Below are 22,518 nucleotides of genomic sequence, written 5' to 3'. Positions count from 1 at the left end.
CCTAACCATGCACTCTGGTTGCAGCCATTGGCAGGATGGAGCTTAAACCTTGATTCATCAGACCAGGTGACTGTTTCCCACTCATCCAATCTCCAAGAGCAGTACTCATATGTCCACTGCAGGTGGTGTCGATGATGGTCAGTCAATATTGTAGATAAGCCTAAGGTGTTCTACTCCGTACGCCTATCTGCAAGAGCATCCGCTGGATGGTATGATTGGAAGTTTCTCTGTGTGCCCTTTGTTTTAGCTTGCCATTGAGAGATCATGAGCCTTACATTATCCTGGACAGTATATGCCAAATGCTGTTCATCTCAACTGTCCACCATGGTCTCCCTTTTCTGGCCATTTCTCTCACACTTTTACTACGGCAGTCCTCAAACAGCCGACAATACCTGCAGTTGACTCCTGCTTTCGTAGAGCCACAAATCACTCCCCATTCACTCTGTCCGGTCTTTTTCTCACCCATTGCATGGGCTTTGTACTAACAAGCACTACATGTACCGTGATAACATAACATGATGTGGGATACATCCACTCATTTACACAGATGAGCCATGTTTTGGCTGGTGTGTAAATTAAGTCATCTCTGATATTTGCTAAATTATACATTTAACCATGTACAAATATTTTCGTTAGCGGAGTCATTAATTAACCTAACTGCCCTATTCTGAATGGAATCTAGAAGCCTGAGGGAGGTTTTGGGCAACCACCCCAGATATGGGAACAATATTCCATGGTATGGCGGATTTGTGATTTGTACAGAGTGAACAACTGTTTGGAAGAAAAGTAACGCCGAGAGCGAAAGAGAAAACCAAGTTTTTTTGATGCAGAGGAAGCAATATTTGTAATGTGCTTGTGCCAAGAGAGATTAGAAGTCAGGGTAATCTCCAAAATACAAAATATATCAACTTGTCTAGAAATCGAAGCATCACCAAAGATAAGCATAGGGGCAGAAGAATCCTTTTTGCGAGATATAAGACAAGGCTGAATTTTAGAAGGATTGAAATCAACTAAGTTGTCTTTGCCCCATTGGAGAATTACCTGGAGATCGGCATTTAAGGCATCGGTAGTGGATATTCGAGAAGTTGAATCTGATTGAGCAGGGCAAGGTTTCTCAAAATGGAAAGTGGAATGCAATGTGCTATCATCAGCAAAACTATGGATAGGATTTCCAGTCAATAGAAGAATGGGTGGTAGAGGCTGACAGTTTGGGGAAATTCAAAGGTTACTGGATATTTACCTATGGGAGGAAAAAGGTTCTCTATTTCCTTTTCTTTTATTATTTATTAATTATTTTATTTAATTTTTATTATTTCACTCTTTATTTATTTATTTATTTTTGGCTGGAGCAGCATAAGCCTTTGGCATTCTTGCACCTTATGGCCATTACTAATACTAATAGCTGAAGCAAGTGCAGCCAACTGATTTCACTGGCACTCAGAGTCAAGAACACTGTAGGTTTACTGAGCTGTCTAATCATAGTCAGCAGATTGTGCTTATGTTGAGCCCAATAGTAGGTTGAGTTTGGAATTGTCCTTAGGAAGGCTAATTGTTTTCAATGCAGCTGTTATTCTTCGGATTGACCTTGCTTCTGGGTTAGTTTAAAACTTTAACCACGTATTTGAAAGTGACTGTCAAAGTTAACCTTGTTCTGAATCTCATTATCTCCACTGCTATGTAAAGGAGATGATATGGAGTAACACCACGTCGGTCAGATCGTCTGTGCTTGCTCGTCATCACGAACAGTGTCGCACGTAAATTCTCTCTGAACATTGTCAATTGTCCAAGATAAATGCTGGGAAAGGACAGTTCCTGTGCATGCTTAGCAAACAGTAGGTTCTGCAGTATGTTAGTTTCTCCTGGGCAATTCTAAGATATTTATTGTTGCTCCACAACGTTTGTTGTTGAGCAATGGGACTCCTTGATAGGAACTGCTTCACTTATGTCGTCTTTAGCCAAATTAATTTACATGCAACTGTCAACAAAGAATGACCGGTTACAATGATAGGCGTGATGACTACGTATTGAAGCCATGCTTTAACCATTCACTTTTTACTAACCTGATCAAACGGCTGGACTTGTGTATTTTCCTGAATTTTATAAGCACGTTTATACAGTGATTGTTTTCCTTGGCAAGTGATGGACCATCGTGTTGACTGAAACAGGCACATTGATCACGGCTCAGAATGGCGTACTATCCCTATGCGTGTCTCAGGTGCCTTATCTGCATGAACGGTAACTGAGGAGAAATGAGCCTCTCTGTCACTAAATCCATCTTTGGTAAATGCGATGGAATTTCTGGGTTGACAAAACAAAGCCGTTCGACTTAGTGCTGAAATGGTGTTGTTCTGAAGTGATCCTTTATAACTATTACATACAAGGATCTAGTCGACGTCAACATCAGGAAATGCAGTGCAGATCAACGGTACATCTTTAGCAGCTGGTTTCTTTGTTTTGTTTTTGAACCATAGAAGATCAGTAATTTAGCATACAGAACAGAAATCATTCATAAATCTTCTTTTGGAACTCTCAATGTGCTTTCTTATGTAAATACAGTCCATTCCGGTTATTTGGGACACATCGGGACTAATGTATTTTGGCCCGATTAAGCGGCTGCCCCAATTATCCGAAGTTTCATGTAAATAGTTAAAAATACAACGTATCCCCCCTTTACAATTGGTTCACTGTACAATCAAATTACGTTACAATGGACTCGACATAGTAAAGTACCGTCCACTATACGATGTGGAGTAAGTGCCGATCATTGTGATCACGTTTGTGAATTGAATTTTAATTCTATTAAACAGTGATTCTAATTAGTGAAAATAGGAGGAATATTATCCACAAGCTATAAAAGCAAAGATATATTAAGTGCAAATTTACCCTTCATTACCTTACCAATTAAAAAATTAAATGATACGTGAAAATCGGAAGAATATACTGATAATCAAAATAATTAATATGCGCTGTAATATGTACATATGAACTAGTTGACATTTCTGTTCGCTTACATTTGTGGGTGGGGGTTAAAATTTAAAACCGTAAAAAGATAAGCAATCAATAACAAAGAACATGGTGCACACATATTGCAAGTAACACAATACGGGCAAGTGAGAAAGGAGTAACGAGTTACAAAGCTTTAAAAATAGGAATGAAGAGAAGATATGAAAATTAATTTTTTTATATGATTGAAGATTTAATGGAAGTGTAAACACATTTTACCATAATAACCGACAGAATTCCAGCTGTCAGTATTATCGCAAATTCAGTAAGAGCGAGTTTACTGTCCGTTTATGATAGATTTCACTAACAGAAAAGCCGAATAAACAGGTGACTGTTAATTGTTTTTACTGTTTTATTGTTGTGACCTCCAGAATTTCGACCGAGCCACATGGTACTGTCGGAGACAATCGTAGGGTAATCTCCACTGCTGCGGTCTCCTGCTCCGATTAAACGGCATGCTGTCCCAATTAAACGAAGTAAACCCTGGCTATTTTCTTGATTGGTTGCTGTTTTTTAAGATTTGCCCACAAATAAACGGCTGCTCTGATATAACCGGAATCCACTGCTGTAGTTGGCATAAGGAAAAGGAGCTCGATCATTTAAACTCATTTGCTTAACAATTGGAGAAATGTTCTGTTGTACATAATTACTCACTTTGGGTACATCACTGTTAGGAGGAGCAAAGGCATTGGTGGTTGAAGATACTGCTAACATGCCGACCGGGCTAGCCGGGTGGGTAAAGTGCCTGCCTGGCAACCCAAAGGTCGCGGGTTTGAATCCGGCCTCAGGCTTGGATCAAAGTACTGCAAAAACCTTGGGAGGTGCATTATAGCCACAGAAGCCGATGCGCCAACAACTACCCAAAAAAAATAAAAAATAATAAAAAAAAAAAAACCCTGCCAACATTGTTGGTTGAAGGCACTGCCAAATCCCACACTTGATTTTCTGTCTTTTAAGCAATTTCAATAGTCTTTTTGTTCACATGCACCGTATTATAGAATGTACTGTATTGCAGTGTGATGAGTGCTGGTGATCATTACGTGTACATAATTCTGCTCCACCGACACGACTCGTGATACATGATCATGCCCAGCTGACTTGTTTATTGTAACTATCAATATATACTGAAGTACACCACTCACAGGCTAGCTGATGATAATGTTGTCTTGCTGAGGGTGTCATTTCAGAAGAAAGAATGTCTTTGCATATTATAGTATTCACTATCAAAGTATTGTCAAAGAACTTCAATCTTCCCACATCATTGGCTAAAAAACATCTCCAAGACTGTCACACCTGTGGGAACTTCATGATCTTAACTTTTTTGTTTCATTATTTAACAGAACTTCCTGCTGCTCTTCTTAAGGATGGTGGTGCTGTTTAATCCACTTTATGAAGATCATCCAGTCAAGGCTGCAAAAACATCGCGAGCAAACCAGTCGAGAAGAACAGGCGGGATTTAGATCCAGGCGAGGATGCTGTGATCAAATCTTTGCCATCCGTCAGCTGATGGAGGAGAGGATCCAGTGTGGACAGCGAACCATCATTGTTTTCATTGACTTTAAGTCTGCTTTCGACTGTGTCCATCGGCCTGCCTTATGGAAACTACTAGAGGTCGAACACGTACCTCGAAAAGTCATCACACTCCTCCAAACTGCATACAATGGTTTAACCAGCCAGGTGCGCATCCAGAACGATTTATCTGAGGAATTTACCATCCAAACTGGAGTCCAAGGGGATGTAGCCTCCCCATTGCTTTCAACATCGTGGTCGATGCCATTATGAGGCAAACATTCAGAAACAGACGGGGCATACAATATGACAAGGATCACTATGTGACTGACCTGATGTTTGCCGATGATAGTGCTATCTTTGCTGGTAACGACTCTGAAGCCAAGGACATCCTCTACGACATTGCCCGTATTGCCCGGCCATACGGTTTGAAGAGCAATGCTGATAAGACAAAGGCCCTGAAACAGATGGGTCGCATGCCATCATCTATCTCGAAGGTGTCCAGATCGAGAAAGTGCAGGACTTTAAATACCTTGGGTCGCTGGTCCAGGAGAAGAAAGTTGCATCCACCATGGAAATCCACAGCAGAATTGGACAGGCGGCCACTGCGTTCGCCTCGCTCAAATGGTGCCTGTGGAAGAGGACCAACATTTCTTCAAAGACTAAAATCCGACTCTTCCGGACTTTGATCCTGCCCATTCTCCTTTACGGATCAGAAACATGGATTTGTCTCAAGCTAGATTTAAACAAACTTGAGGTATTCCAAATGCGATCCCTGCGGCAGATTTTGGGCATCTCACTTCGTGACCGCATCACTAATGATACCATCCGCGCCAGATGCCAACAGCAACCAACCATTGCCGACCAAATCCAGAAGCGAAGGCTTAGATGGTTTGGCCACGTATGTAGAATGGGCACAAACAGAATACCATCCACACTCCTTTGGAGACAACAACCCACCCAATGGAGCATCCAACGGACCGCGCCTAGGAAAATGTGGGCCAAGCAAGTGGAAAATGACTTGAAAAGCAGACGTCTCGACCTTAACCAGGCCAGGACTGACGCCATGGATCGTAAAGTATGGAAGAACATCACAGAGCAAGTCCGAAACCCTATGGCACCTACAGCAGCATACTGGTTGCGTGGCCAACCGCCTCCCTCAGCTGCCAGCTAAGGACCAAGAAGAAGAAGAATCCACTTAATAATGCATGCTTGCCACTAAACCATGGTGACAAGCATGCATCCAGTTAATAATGTATGCTTGCCACCATTGTTTAGTGAGCATTGGCTTCTTAATCAGATGACATGACTCAGACCATCAGACCACTTCCTTCAATCTTCTTTTCCGTTTTACTGTTTCTATTCCATTTATTTTTTTTTTCTAATGTATGGCAAGACTTTGTAAACAAGGAAATCTATATATGGAGGTCTTGGAGTTATGGTGGTCATGCAAATATGGAGGTCTTGGAGTTAACACACATTTTATTCCCCATCTGAATACTTTTCATTTCAATCTTCTAACAATTGACATTTTCTTTAATTGCTGTCCAACTGTTTTTTTCTGTACATGAATAATTTCATGTGTTTGTTTTCACACATTCCTTCAGTCTTAATTTTAGTATCCTTTCCAAGCATAAAGGATAGATTTTCAAGTGTAGAGGATTAATATGACTAATGCTCAGTAACTGTTCCCAATCTAAGGATGGCCAAATGGCTTAAGACAAAATTCAAGTAGTTAATTAACAGAAATGGTTGCTATTATTTGGTCCATTAGTAATATATTTCTGAAATGTTTTTAGTTTTTTTTGCTGCTACTTTTCTTCAGATAAATTCTAGTGTTGTTTAGTGAGCACTTACTTCTTAACTGGATGACTTGATTTCAGACCTACTGCCTACAACCTTCTCCTCAGAGTCTATTCTGGTTCATTACAAAAAAAAAAAACCAAAAAAAAACAAACAAACAAACAAACAAACAAACAAACCAAGTACCATAAGAAAAATTACAAGTTTATACTCTCTCACCAAATGGCTGTTTTATCTGTAGTCATTTTAGGTGACCAATTTCATGACTTTTGGGTACCTGTAGTTTTTAAATATTTGAAAGTATGCAAATATGCAAGACAAATATTTTTTATGAATAACTTCTGTATAAGAAATGGCTGCAAAAATGCAGCCTTCTAACTCTTCAACAATTATCTTTTGGCTCTGAAGTGCATAGAAGTTGGACACACTCAAGAATTTTCATTCAGCAGTATCGATTCCTCATTTTAATCTATATGATATAAATTTTATCCATGATGATTGAAAATTACATACATGAATCAGCTAACAAGTCTAGTGAGCCACAATAAACCATATTTATGAAAAGATTATTTTATACACGTTCTCATAGTGTTCCACAAAATGAACCTCCAGTCCATCAGTAATAAAATTTGGTAAATCATAAAAATCTTTTCTGTTTTCTTCTGGTAATATGAGGCAGTTTACTCCAACCCGCTTGGCCTGTAGATGGAGAGAAGGAAGGGAAATATATTTTTAAAATATACCAGTTTATAAACAATCAAAACTATTTTAAAAATTTTAATCTTATAAAAAATGGCACTTCAATAAAATTACATTAAAACAGGCTTATATCCAATTAATACAATTTTAACTAATAAATTTTTAGGAGAGGTCATCATTTATATTTTCATGATACTAGCTATTCCAAGTTCCATATGTTGGTGTTCTCCAAAATATTCAGTGGGTAAGTAAATGTCCTGCTTTCTAAATAACATGATCGCATAAAATACTAAAAAAAAAAAAGTTGAAGGATAATATTGATTATCCCTTGCATGAATTATAAATGCTGTTTCATGCACACAAATTATCTGCATATTTAATCATATTCGTATGTTGGAGAAACTGTATTCTGATTCACTAGAAGGTTCAGAAAAAAAAACCATGTAGTATTGTGCATCAGTTACCTGCAAAATTTGATCATGAATTAACATTCACTTCTGTATTAGATTTTTTATTTTTGAAAATTTATTTTTATATAATTTATATAGGAATTCTAAAACCTAACATGATATTGAAATGTTTAGCACAGCATTCAGTGTGAATCACAGTGCAGTGACTGACTGATAAATATGATATATTAATGGGGTGTTCATGAAATTCTGAGGGCACAACCTTGAAATTTCAATAGGAACTGAGTGTTGATTATTCCATCTCAGTAAGCCATATCACACACACATAAGGAATGTATAATCACGGCAGGTAGTCTGTACTCATTTCCATCAATCAATTACCTTGTGAATTATCTACAAAACTTTTTTTTTTGGCTGATGCGGTATAAGCTTGCTTTCTTGCATCATATGCCTCTACTAAAGCTAATACTGATGCTAACTCAGCACAAAAACATTCAAAGTGGAAATATGGTGTAACACAGGTTTATATGAGTGTTCAAGTCTACATCTGCTGACCAAGTTAATGTCTCCGTTCATGACAATGCCTGGTCCCACACTGTCAACCTGATGTGATACTGGAACACCAGTTTGACAGCACAAGCTTATCTCATGTTTGCATATTTGGACCTTTTAATAAAGCAGTAAAAGGACAACAGTTCCAGCTGTCATGATTTTATGTGAAACAGTGGAACAATTTCAATAAAAAAGTATATTGAGGTAAATAAATTCTTCATGTACATTTTCATCTTCATCTATTTTTCATGAGAGCAACCTACAAAAAAAAACATACGCTATTGCAGAAATTGTTTCACAGTAAATTGTATTGTGAATCATTTAAATTTAATAACTGCATGAATAATGGTACCCGGGTGTATTTTTAAGTTTAGAATCTTTAAAATTAGTTTTAGAATCTAATTTTGTAGAAATCAGATTCAGCCAATGGAAAAGTGCCTGTGTTTCCCTTAGAAAATATAAATAGACGAGGAGGGGTTCAATAAATTATCTACCTACCTATGAAGGAAATGAGATAGAGGCAAAAATCCAGTTTTATTTTTCAATATAACTCCCCTGAACTTCAATACACCTTGTTCTATTTTGTTGGCAATGAGGAAATACCAAATAAAATTCTTTGTCCTGTCCATCAAAGAATGCAGAAACAGCAGACTTCAGTTCATTATTATCAACAAAGCGATGTCCACGTAAGTTTTTCTTGAGGTGTCGAAACAGGAAATAGTCACTGGGGGCAAGATCCAGACTGTAAGGGGGATAGATAAGTTCTGTAAAGCACAGACTCTTGAAGCAGCACACCTCTGAAATGTTTTCCATGGTGTTTTTCCTTTTTTGATATCCCTTAGGTTATACAGTAGGGATGCATATGACTCCCTAGTGACTGTCTGCTTGTGTTCCAATAGTGAATGTACAAAAATTATTCAGCATCCCAAAAAACGGTGACCATAATCTTGCCGGCTGTAGGTTGTGTCCAAAATTTTTTGGGTGGGGGAGAACCCTTGTGCTTCCAAAGCATTGATTCTTGCTTGATCTCAGGATCCTTTCCATAACGCTCTAAATTCTCCTCACAACACTGTATACTCTGAATTGCTCCTGCACAGGGGTCTGAAACCTGGTGATCCAACTTGCACCGACCTTAGTCGTCCCCAAACGTTAATGGCAGATGGTTATAACTGTTCCTTCAGTTATGTCACATTCCCTAGAGACTTGGGACACCTTTAAATATCTGTTGTTGAGCACAAGGGTTTCCACAGCTTGGCACATTTCTGGAGTGGTTGCTGTCACAGGTCTTCATGAACGTGGGTCACCTTCAATGGACTCTACCCCACTTGAACTGTTTTAAACAGAATTTCACCTGGTACTCTGAAGGTCCACTGTTGCCATACACAGCCACTTCATGAAGGGTCTTTGGGCCATTTCCTTCTTTGGTGAGAAATGTGATGACCGAATGATGTTCCGATTTCAATAAATCCATATTTTGATAGGTGTCTTCCTTCTTTCTGTTACAGCAGCACAACCCATTTATTGTCGGTCACTCAATTGTCAGAGAAACGGGAAATATACTGTGCAAAAAGGATAGATGGAAGAGGGCCAGGGTGTGTCTGACAGAGGCAAAAGTTGATGTTGTAGAGCAGACAGCGGCGCATTATCCTATGGGCAAAAAGGGCAATTGCCTGGGGCCCACATCAATGGGGGGGGGGGGCAAAAGTCCCCAAATCAATATTCTATAAACTGATTTTTGTAGTAAAAAAATCGGAAATTAAATTTCGGTCCCATATCTGGGGACCCAAGATTGCAGATGCGACGCCGGCATATGGCAACATGTGAAATATAAACAACTTATTTTATTAACAATAAGTGTATAAGTTAGAAACGTTGTTTAATAAATAAAGAGAAAATTAGAGGTAGATATTAATACTAGTATTTTGTTTGTTTTGTTGTTAAAATATTTATTTTATATTTTATACTAATTCTAACATATGATTTGGCGCGGGCTCTTTTCCGCGATAATGTACAATTAATTCAAACAAATTTTTTTTCATTTTTTATTATTTATTTTATTTTCTGTAATTGGGGTAGAATACTGGATTTCTATTTTACATTGTACATTCAAATATTATTTTACTTAATTATGAAAAACGATTAGATGAATAAAGTAAAAAAATAATAAATTATACAAGATACGAATATAAAAATAATATTTTAGGGCGATGAAAAGAACATACGAATCTGGGTTTCAAAAAAGAAAGAAGCAGAAAATTAGAGAGGCAGAATTAAAACAGAAACAAACCTCATTACAGGATTTTGTAGCAATAAAAAATCGAGAAGATGACAGCAGCAAAACAGAAGAAAATAGGATAGAAAATGAACCTTCCAACTCTACAGTATCAGCCGGCATTATTATTGATCAAACTGAAAACAATACCAACAATGCAACTGTTTACAATATCAATGATAATAATGATAAAAATATGAAAGCAATACATACAAATAATATCAAACATAAAACATCCACTATAGATATTGCTTTATGGCCAAACCCCATCACAAATGATTTTATTGAGTTTTACCTTTGCGAAAAACCCCAAAATTTTGGAAACATTAAAAATTCAAATTGAAATTTTAATTGTGATGGAAAAATCATTACAAGAAAATTAAACGAATCCTATTTCTATTTAAGTAGATCTAATGGGACCACAGAAAAAAGAGAGTGGTTAATATTTTCAGTTAAATCAAAATGTATTAGTTAATGGATGTAATGATTGGAAACATATTGTTGATATTTTAAAAATGCATGATGAGTCTAAAGAACATAAGGAAAATGTGTGTGTACTTAAAGCCCTTGAAAAGTGTAGGAAGAATTGATTTAGAGTTGATAAAAGCTTATGAAAAACAAACAAATTATTGGCATGAGGCTCTAAAAAGAGTTGTTGCGACTGTGAAACTGTTAGCTTCATTAGGGTTGGGATTTCGAGGGCATCATAGTAGTGCAGGAAATTTTATGAGTTGCTTAGAATACTTAGCTAATTTGATGTTTTTGAAAACCCATTTAGAAACTTATGGTAAATGTGGTAAAGGAGAGCGAAGATTAAGAGCCATAGTAAAACTGCATTTTATGTCCCTTGTGTGGCTCATAGCCTAAATTCAGTGGGAAATTCTGCTGCAGAAGCTTGTCCAAAAGCATTCCATTTCTTCGATTTATTCAAAATTTATTTGTATTTTTCTATTCTTCTACAAAGAGATGGGATATTTTAATGAAAGCAACTACAAAAGGAAATGTAACATTAAAAGAAATTTGTACTACAAGATGGTCCTCAAGAGCAGATGGAATTTTAGCTGTTCAGATATTTTTTGGCCATAAAAGAATCTTTATTTAAAATTTTCAAAGATTGTAATGAAAAACCTGTAACAAAATTAGAAGCAAAAAAGCTATGTGAAAACTTTGAAGATTTTGAAACAACACTTTTACTTTTTATATGGAATGCAATTCAACAAAAATTGAATGCAACTAGTCTTCAAAATAAAAATTCTGATTTACACAATGCCATAAATCTTTTAAAATCTGTTCTAAGGGATGGAGATGAGGATGTGCAATTAGCAGGCAAACAACGATTTGTAGTGAACTGTTTGAATGTTATTCGCCATCAGTTGGTATCAGGCATTCAAAGACGTGTTGAGGCTTATCAAAATATTTTAAATTATTTTGCCATATTAATAAATGTCAACTTAAAAGAAATTTCACCAAATGAGTACGATGAATGTATTTTAAATTTAATAAATACGTATTCAAACGACGCCAGTATTTTCAAGGAAGAACTTACCTACTTTGTACATTTTGCAAAAAATGAAAATTTAAATTCTCCTTTATTAATGTATAAAGCGATTCAAGAAGGGCTAGTTTCTACATTTCCTAATGTGGACATAATTTTAAGAATATATTTAACCACACCTGTTTCTAACGCATTGGCAGAGCGGTCTTTCAATGTACTTAAAAGAATTAAAAATTACATTAGAAATTCTTTAGGGCAAGAAAAATTATGCAATTTTCAATATTATGCAATTTAAAATGACATTACTAGTGGGGTTCATTATAATGAACTGATTGATAATTTTGCAGCTCAAAAAAGCATGGAGAGTGAACATATAATAATGTTCTTAAAATTTTCATTCTAATTACGATTTTTATTAGGTAATTGGTTATGTTCTGTTAAGAATTGTTTTTATTTCTAATTTATAGAAAGTTTGTTTCGTTATATTAAATACATATTATTATAATTCTCGTTTAATTAATCTAGTTTATTATTTAATGTAATAAAAGTACTTAAATACTAATTGAGTTCATTTATGACTTTTTCTTGCAGATTATACTTAATCTATATACAGTATAAAAGTTCTTTATGAATGTCATACATGTAATTTTGTTTTATTTTTAATAAAATTATATCTACAATTATTATTATTTAGCTTTTTGCATGGGATTTCCCCCCGAAGAAAAATTCTACACTATACATGGGGCTCCCAAATTCAAATTTGCCCCGGGCCCCATGAAGCCATAACGCGCCGCTGAGAGCAGATATCTTTTAAGGGCACAAGAGGTGATATTATTGTAATGTTGGCACGCACTAATGACCATAAGAGTAGGAGATCTGCAGACTTACATAACAAGTACAGGCCAATGTTGAAAAAAATGTCTGCATTATCAGGGTACCTGCCCGCCCACCAATGAGTGAACCAACAAGCTTCGAAATACATCTGGGTGGTGGTGTCCACTGAGAATAAACAAAAGTAGTCTCCTCTACTAGAGAAGTGTTATTTATTCAAAGTAGTGCAATACATGGTATCTCATTGTGAAGGTAGCCACAATATTAGATAAAATCAAATGATGCTGTTACACTACTGATGTAGTTAAATTTATGGGTAAACTATATATTACACTGATTTTATATAGTTAATTTCAAACCATAACATATTATGCCTTGTGCATTTAGTCTTCAAAAAATAAAGAATTTGCAGAGAATTTGCGATAATTTGCATGCATGGGATGCATGCAAATTATCGGATGACACAGAAGCCTTAGTAGATATAAGCTAGTTTGTAATAAAGTCACGAAGAAGTTTAGACAAGCGAAGACAGATTATGAGAAATTTTTTGCCAAGAATGCAAAGAAAAACAGCAAATACTTCTGTACTTATGAAAAGTCTAGAAGGAAGAGGACGAATCAGATGTGCCTTGATTCGTCATTATTGATGTTTCGTTAGATATTGATGGTTCAACTGCAGATGATCTTGCTCAGCTGACAAACTGAATGAGTATTTTGCATCTACATTTGGCGCCTCCATAACCAGGTGGGCAGGAGCAGCAGTGCGTAGTGTGTAGCACATGCTTCTTGATTAGATCGGGGTTCGAGTTGTGACCACCAAATACGGAGGATGCAGAAAGGTCAGGGAATGACCACTGCATATCCCCGGAGCAATATGGCCTTAGTTGCTAATGCTCCTAAAAACCAAATAACAAACAAGCATCTACATTTACACATGAGGAATTCTGCAGGGAAGTGGAGGACAGAAGCTTATTAAAGTCTAACAGGGAGCTAAATGATTTTGTAATAACAGAACAAAGTGGAGGAGAAATTGTTAAATGTAAGAAAGGAACCTGGAGTGGATTGGATCTATCTAGTTATATTAAAGGGGGCAGCAAAAGAAGTAAGCAAATCCCTAGCCATAATTATGAGAGTATCCTTGGACTCACAGGAAGGACCCCACAGATTGGAGACATGCAAATGTACCCTAGTTCACAAATGGGACACGAGTAATTACAGACTTGTTAGTTCAACTTCTGTTCTGGGGAAAATAATGGAGTCACTGGTATCATCTAGACAAGGCTGCAATAATAATTCAGACATAGTATGGGTTTGTTAAGGGAAAGTCTTGTCTGACAAATTTGATTGGATACTATGATGTGGTCACAAATGAATGCAAATAATAATTTTGATGTCGTATACTTGGATTTCGGGAAAGCTTTTTATAATGTTGCTACTTTTGATAGTGTCAAAGGACGTTGCTCTTCTGGGACTAATGTTATTAGTGGAGTCCCCCAGGGTTTGGTGTTGGTCCCATTGTTGTTTTGCATATTTATCAATAATACTGATGAAGGTACATCATGAATAATGATGAAGTTTGCATATGATACGAAGTTTGGCAGGGTTGTTAATGACAGTAATGATAGTATGCTACTGCAACAGGATCTAGAAAAGTTCAGCAGATGGGTTTGAGAAGTGGCAAATGAAGTTTAACCTTGATAAATTAAAATACTGCATATGTGTAGCAGCAACTCGAGAAAAATGTACCAACTGTGTGGTACTACACTCAGAGTAGTGGAGAAGGAAAAAGACCTGGGGTAATTGTGCAGTCAGATATGAAGTTTGCTGAGCAGTGCACACAGGGTGCCAGAGCAGGTCATGAGGTCTTTTCAATGATATACAGGAACTGTCTGCAATTCTGCCTAGACATGATAGGAGGGGGGGGTACATGATGAGAGCCTTGTCAATTAATTTGGCCCTGGAGAGATTGTGCAACACTTGTGGGATAGAATTTTTCCCAGCATGGTCTGTGCTTGTTAACAGGAGAGACTGCTTCTACAGAGATGGAATACACTTAAATAGAAGTGGGTGCAAGAGTGTTTGTTGGTGTTATCGAGGTAACGTTAAAACTTATAGCTTAGGGGGATTCACAGCCTAAAAGGTTAAAACTAGCCGCAGGCAGAGGTGAAAGCGATTCTTGCACTGCTTCTATTAGAATGAGCAGCGGTCTGGAGGGAAGGGTGCTAGACGTTTCAGGAACTGGTGGGAGTCATCATGAAACCAAATAAATACATGGGCTGTGTTAGGGTAACTAAGAATAAAAATAGGTGCATATATACTTGCATATACACCAATACTAGAAGTATAGTGAATAAATTTGAAGTGCTGGTCAAGACATCAAAGGTAGATATTGCTGGGGTATCAGAGATGTGGTTTCACACAGATACAAGGAATGCAGAATTAGAATTTGGGGAGTACAATGTGTACAAAGGATAAACAAGATAGGAAGGGAAGAGGGGGTGATGCTTTTAATTCAGTTTGGTGGGACATAAGCAATGGGAAAGTAAAAATGAGATAGAAGTGTGTTATAGGCTTAATGACTCTAATGAGTGAAATGAACAAATGTACAGAGAAATAGAATGGACCAGTAAATCAGATTGTATAATAATGTGTGTGGATATTAACTTCCCAGATATTGACTAGAACTTGTGCACTAGCAAGACTTCTGTGGATTTATTGGATGACTGTTTTCTGCAGCAGCATGTTCAAGAGGCAACGAGAGGGAGTAATATTCTTGATCTGGTTAAGCGGATAAGGGAAAGGGTTTTTGCTTTCGTAAAGGTGACTACTGTGGTCTCAGACATTTTTTTTAAATTCTGTACAGTGGGACCAACTCATGATGTTAGAAGAGCAAATTCTAAGTGGGAAACATTCAAGGAATTAACTGTGGAAGCTACTAGGCTTTTCACACGGATTAAGAAATATTGTTCAAAGTTTAGGCCTAAATGGATGTCAGATGAACTAATGAGACTGGTAGCAGAGAAGAAAAAATGCATGGGATGCACATAAATTATCAGGAGACACAGAAGCCTATGGCAGATATAAGCTAGTCTGTAATCAAGTAAAATAGGAGATTAGGCAAGCAAAAGCAGATTACGAGAAATCTTTGGCAAAGGGTGCTAAGAAAAACAGCAAGGACTTCTTTACTTATAAACTCTATAAGGAAGGGGATGAATCAGAGTGGTCAAATTGATATCGATGGTTCGACTGTTGATGATCCTGCTCAGATAGCTGACAAACTGAATGAGTATTTTGCATCTATATTCATGCAGGAGGAATTCTTTACAGAAGTGAAGGACAAGGGCTTATTAAATTCTAACAGGGAGCTTAATGATTTTGTAATAACTGAAAGTAAAGTGGAGGAGAAATTGTTGAAGTTAAACAGAGGAAAGGCACCTGCAGTGGATGAGATCTATCCAGTTATATTAAAGGAAGTGGCTGAGGAAGTAAGCAATGCTTAGCCATAATTATGAGAGTATCCTTGGACTAAGGAGAAGTCCCCACTCACTTGAGATGTGTAAATGTATCTCCAATTCACAAAGAGGATGAAAAGATGACATGAGTAATTACAGACCTGTTAGTTTTAACTTCTGTTCTGGGGAAAATAATTTCTTTTAGAAATAAACAAGGAGTTACCTTTTATTCAGTCAATAGGATTTCTTCTTTACCAATTCTCCTTATGCAAATAAATTATGAAATGATACGTTAAAACAAGATTACATAATTTAAAATAATTTATAACTCATAATGTGTTCCTTACTATTGACACACGGGCAGACCAACACTCAAGGATTACAGTAGCGAACCCCCTTCCCCATGCAACCTTCAGTGAAGGAAGACATTTTGTCATAAATGCAAATTTTAAATACAAATGAAATACTATTAAAATGAGATAAAAGTACGGTAAAAGAATGAATATAAAATCCACTAAAAATAATCAATAACATTAGCATTAGTAGAGGCATATGATGGAAGAAAGCAAGCTTATTCAGCATCAGCAAAAAAAAAAAAAAAAAAAAAAAACACAACACTCCCAATTTCACCCCTCCATTCGTTCGAAATACCTGTCCAGCTGAGACTTAAATTTGTTTAGGCTATCAACTTCAACAACAAGTGATGGAAGTCTGTTCCACCAACCAACTACCCGCTGGCTAAAGGCAAATTTCCACACATCTATCCTACATCTGTCTTTCCTCAATTTGAATTTATGTCCTCTCAGGTGATTATTCTGAGCAAGAGGAAGAATCCCATTGGCATTGAGCATGCTCAAACCATTCAAAGCCTTATATACCTCTATCAGATCACTTCGCCGGTGCCTAGTCTCCAGACTCTGTAATTCGCAAAACTTAAGCCTTTCTTTGTAAGAGCAACCCTTTGTTCCATTCACTAATCTTGTTGCCCTTCTCTGTACTCGTTCCAGCAGCTCTACATCTTTCTTGAAATGAGGCCTCCAGACCTGTATACAGTACTCAAGGTGTGGCCTGACCATTGCCTTATACAAGGGAATAATCACCTCCCTATCCCTGCTAGAAAAATTCCTGTATATCATTGACAAGACACCATAAGCTACTCTTGCAGCTCGTCTGCACTGCTCAGAGAACTTCATATCTCCCTGCACAATTACCCGCAGGTCCTTTTCATTCTCTACCACTTTCAGTGTAGTCCCACAGAGTTGATACATTGCTCTGGGGTTACTGTTTCCCATATACTTTACATTTGTCAATGTTAAACTTCATTTGCCACCTCTCAGCCCATCAGCTCAACCTCTCCAGATCCTGTTGCAGCAGCATAGCATCAGTAGTGTCCTTACCAACCCTGCCAACCTTTGTATCGTCTGCGAACTTGGACATTAAGCTTGATATACCATCATGAATATCATTTATAAACACAGAAAACAACAACAGACCCAACACTGAACCCTGAGGAACTCCATTAATAACATTAGTCCACATTGAGCAGTGCCCATTGATTACCACTCTCTGTCTTCTGCCACTCAACCATCCCTTTATCCCTAGCAGCAATTTGCCTCCAATGCCACACTGCTCTAATTTGTGCAGCAGTCTTCCATGTGCAACAGTATCAAAAGCCTTTCTAAGATCCAAATATATAATATCAAAGTTATTCCCTGCATCCAGTTCTTTTGTGGCATCATAGTATTCAATCAAATTGGTCAGGCAAGACCTTCCCTTAACAAAACCATGCTGTGTCTGAGCTATAACTGAATTTTTGTCTAGATAATCCTGCAGTGCTTATTTAACCAGTGCCTCCATTAATTTTCCTGGAACAGAAGTTAAACTAACAGGTCTATAATTACTTGTGTCAGCTTTTGATCCTCCTTTGTGAATTGGGGTTACATTTGCACATCTCAAGTCTATGGGTACCTCCCCTGAGTCCAAAGAAGCTCTCATAATTATGGCTAGGGGTTTGCTTACTTCCTTTGCTGCCTCCTTTAATATAACTGGATAGATCCCATTCACCCCAGGTGCCTTTTTTATATTTATCCTCAACAATTTTTCCTCCACTTTCCTCTCAGTTATTACAAAATCATCTAGCTCACTGCCAATGTTTACTTCACCTACAACATTCCCCTTCCTGAATAACTCCTCATGTGTGAATGCAGATGCAAAATACTCGTTTCACCTGATCAGGATCCTCAACTGTTGAACCATCAATATCCAGTGGACCAATCTGATTTATCCCTTTCCTTCTTGAGTTAAATAGGTAAAAAACTCTTTTCTTTGCCTCCTTTGCCAAGTATTTCTCATAATCTGCCTTTGCCTGCCTAATCTTCTTCGTGACTTGGTTACAGACCAGCTTATATCTATCATAGGCTTCCATGTCACCCATTTATTTGTATGTATCCCATGCATTTTTCTTCTCTGCCATATGTCTCATTAGTTCATCTGACATCCATTTAGGCCTGAACCTTGAACAATATTTCTTAGTTGGTATGTAAAGCCTGGTAGCTTCCAAGATTAGTTCTTTGAATGCTTCCAATTTTGAATTTGCTGTTGGTAACATCATCAGTTGGTCCCACTGTATAGAATTTAAATAATGTCTCAGACCATCATAGTTGCCTTTACGAAAGCAAAAACCCTTCCCTTTACCTCTGATGGTAGTTACCTCGTTGAGTAAATCCCACTTCAGCACACTGTGATCACTGCCACCTAGTGGTTCCTGTATCTGCAGATTCTTAATGCATGAAGAATCACTACTGATAATCAGATCAAGAGTATTGCTCCCTCTAGTTGCCTCCCGAACATGTTGATGTAGAAAACAATCATCCAATAAATCCACAAAAGCCTTGCTAGTGTGTGAGTGACCAACTCACAAATTCCAGTCAGTCAATATCTGGGAAATTAAAATCCCCCATTATAAAACTCTCTGATTTACTGGCCCACTCTATTTTCCTGTACAATATCTTATTATATTCATCAGAGTCATTAGGCCTATAGCACACTCCTACTCTCAATTTTGATTTCCCTATGCTTTCACACCAAACTGACTCGACACTGCTGTGTCCATCGATGTCGACTGGCTTCACTTCCTTGGATTTTATGTGTTTCTTAACTAATAGCATAACCCCTCCTCCTCTCCTGTCTATCCCTTCTATACACATTGTATTCCCCAAATTCCAGTTCTGCATTCCTTATATCTGTGTGACACCACTTCTCTGATATCCCAACAATATCTGCCTTTGATGTTTTGAGCAATACCTCAAATTCATGAAATTTATTTACCAAACTCCTAGCACTGGTGTACATGCAAGTATACATCACCTGTTCTTATTCTTAGCTGCCCTAACACAACCCATGTGTTTACTTGTTCCGCAATGACTCCCAGTAGTCTCTGAAATATCCTGTATCTTGTTTTCCAGGCTGCTGCTCATTTCAATAGAAGCAATGCAAGAATCACTTTCACCTCTGCCAGTGGCTACTGTTAATCTATTAGTCCTTCTATCCCCCCAAACTAGCAGTTTTCCGACCCACCTAACACTGCCTCGATAGCATCAGCAAACATTCTTGCACCCTTTCTATTTAAGTGTATCCAATCCCTGTAGAAGCAGTCTCTCCTGTTAATAAGTAAAGATCAGGCTGAAAAAAATTCTACCCCTTGAGCCTTGCACAAACTTTCCAGGGGAGAATTGATTGACAAGGCTCTAATTATATACTCCCTCGTATCGTGTCTGGGCAGAATTGCAGACACTTTCAAATTCAACCTTACTTCACGGCTTTTTTTCAACAGTGACCTGTACTTGTTAAGTAATTCTGTCGGTCTCCTACTCTTAATATCATTAGCGCTAACGTGTACAACTATATCACCTTTTGTGCCCTTAAAAGATTATATCTGCTCTACAACATCATCAACCTTTGCCCCTGGCAGACATACCCTGGTCCTGTTCCACCTATCCTTTTTACAAAGCATGTTCCCAGTTTCCCTGACAATAGAGTCACCAACAACTACTAGTTCCTGTGGGAAACAAACAAATAACAAACAATGACAGGATTAATAAAAAATATTTTTAGAGGTACAGAAATTAAAATAGTAACAAAACCGGGCCGTAAAGTATATGCAACACTAAAAAATCACACGGTACTATCGACTTCTGAACAAACACATGACCTTGTCTACCACATTTCATGTAAAGATTGCGATTCATTTTACATTGGATCTAGGTGTATTTTAAACTCGAGGGTTAAGCAATATGAAGCATCAGTCCGTGCATCACGTGTGAATGAATCGAACTAGCATTCCATGCGATAAATGAAAACCACACATTCCTGTTTAATGAAGCCAAAATTTTAAATATTCAACATCATTATACTAAGTTATTGATTGCCGAAAATTTAGAAATTAAATTGCAAGAAAAAATCAATTAACATTTGTCGTCCATTTCTCACATCTGATTCGTAGTCATTTGAACTCATGCGTACCAAAGACGAATCTCCTATTTATAAGATTCCGAACACACACGTTTCGTTAGTTTCATTCCACCCTGTGAACATGATACTTGTCGAAAAGTTTTAGTCCGCTAAAGGGAGAAAACGTTTGTAAAATTTGTTCTGTATGATGCTGCTATATGGCAAGTTTGAGTCCCACTAAGTGCCCATTGGATCCAGTGACCTTTGCTATCCCTAATAACGATGTCATGTGCTATTGTTTACAAACATTTTAACTGAATTGCAGCTGATAACTGGTTCCCCTCTAAGAGAAAAATGTTTATTTTGGTGTGTTCCCTACGTGCAATTAACATTTCATTTACATAATGTACTTTTTATTGCAACTCTAAACAAGGGATATAAAGGAGAAACTAAACATCTACAGTAATTGTTCTTGAATAAGTCCTCTTGCTTATAAAAATTTAAGTCTAAGCTGAGGGAATATACCACAGGGGGTTCATTGGTCTACTTCGGAAATGAATGAACCAAGTTTACTCAATATATCTGCGAAGCATGCTCATCATATATATGTGACATTTTTGTATGTAAATACTATGGAATGCTACAGCGAATGGCTCACATGGAATGCTAGTTCCAATGCATTCACATGTGATGCACGGACTGATGGTTCACGTTGCTTAATCCTCGAGTTTAAAATACACCTAGATCCAATGTAAGAAGAATCACAATATTTACATGAACTTACTTTATTTGCTCACTATAGTCATGACCTTGTTTTATCTGTGCTCTTTATAACTGAATTCAACTGTATGATGCGATATGCGCAATTTTATCAATTTATATATTTTGATCTTAATGCATATGTGGTGTGGAGAAATTCAATCAATTTCTAGCACATAATAATAAAGTTCAAGTTCATAATAACTGCAATGATACCACACCAACTGTTATAAACTTTTATTAAAATAAAATAATATAATGAGAACCAGATAAAATTAAACTGGTAATAAAATAAGGTACATTGTCTGTACAATAAAATAAAGTATGAAATATACAATGAAATAAAGCACAGTGTATCGATCACCGTAATAAAAGCATTAAAAACACAACCATAGCTTTCAGAGGCGTTCGTCTCCTTTATCAACAGTAAAGCTTAACGTACAGTACATCCTTAAATGTCAGCAGGACCATGGGTCGCAGCACGTGTTACCACAAGAGCTGGGGCAGTATTCTCCATACATGCACTGGAACCGTTCATCTCATCCAAGAACCACAGCTTCGAAGAGAGGATGACTATGGATTTCCCTGCCTCTATTAATAGGGTTATGCTCATAACAGCAAATTCGCAAGCTCTCGAGCCTTTTGCGGTCTCCAAATTGTGTGCGAATGATCGACGATGACAGTTTTGTCAGGAGAGATTTGATGGTTCTCCTCCCAAAAATGTTCTGCCATAGTAAATTTCCCAAAATCTGCAGTCTTTATCACATTACTATGTTCCCCAATACAATCTTTAAACCGATGCTCTGTTTCACCAACATAACACTCCCCACAAATCCAGGCATTTTATCTCATATATGACCCCACTTATACATTCCATAGGTATGGGATTCTTAACCTTTGACTCAGTGGGGTCCAACCTTTGCCCTGGTAGCTTGCACACAGCGTATCTGGCAATCTAGTAACACACGAGTAATTTGCTCAGTTAATCCCAGATAGTACGGAATGTACACAGTGGCAATGGGTGCAAACTGCTCTCTACGTCCATGCCGTGCTTCTCGGATGTATTTATCTAAGACCCTCTAGGGGTAGCCGCATTTCCTGAGATCTGCTATGACATGGATGTAGAGAGCAGTTTGCACCCATTGCCATCGCATACATTTCCTACTATCGACTTGAGTGTTACTAGATTGCCGGGCACACTGTGTACAGCTACCAGGGTGAAGGTTGCACACCACTGAGTCAAAGGTTAAGAATCCCATACCTATGGAATGTATAAGTGGGATCA

General features: G+C 37.5%; 1 protein-coding gene across 1 annotated transcript in view; it reads right to left on the bottom strand.

Moving 5' to 3' along the window:
• Nucleotides 1–6,870: 6,870 nt before the first annotated feature.
• LOC150089347 (lon protease homolog, mitochondrial-like) overlaps nt 6,871–22,518 on the bottom strand; it is a 441,356-nt gene continuing 425,708 nt past the window's right edge. The window contains exon 21 of the mRNA XM_090368526.1: nt 6,871–7,014. Within this exon, the coding sequence (XP_090224652.1) occupies nt 6,871–7,014 (144 nt within the window). The remainder of the gene's footprint in view (nt 7,015–22,518) is intronic.

The sequence above is a fragment of the Mastigoproctus giganteus genome, chromosome 2, assembly GCF_048544385.1.
Source record: "Mastigoproctus giganteus isolate SK-2022 chromosome 2, ASM4854438v1, whole genome shotgun sequence".
Taxonomy (NCBI): domain Eukaryota; kingdom Metazoa; phylum Arthropoda; class Arachnida; order Uropygi; family Thelyphonidae; genus Mastigoproctus; species Mastigoproctus giganteus.
This window is presented reverse-complemented; position numbering and strand designations above follow the sequence as displayed.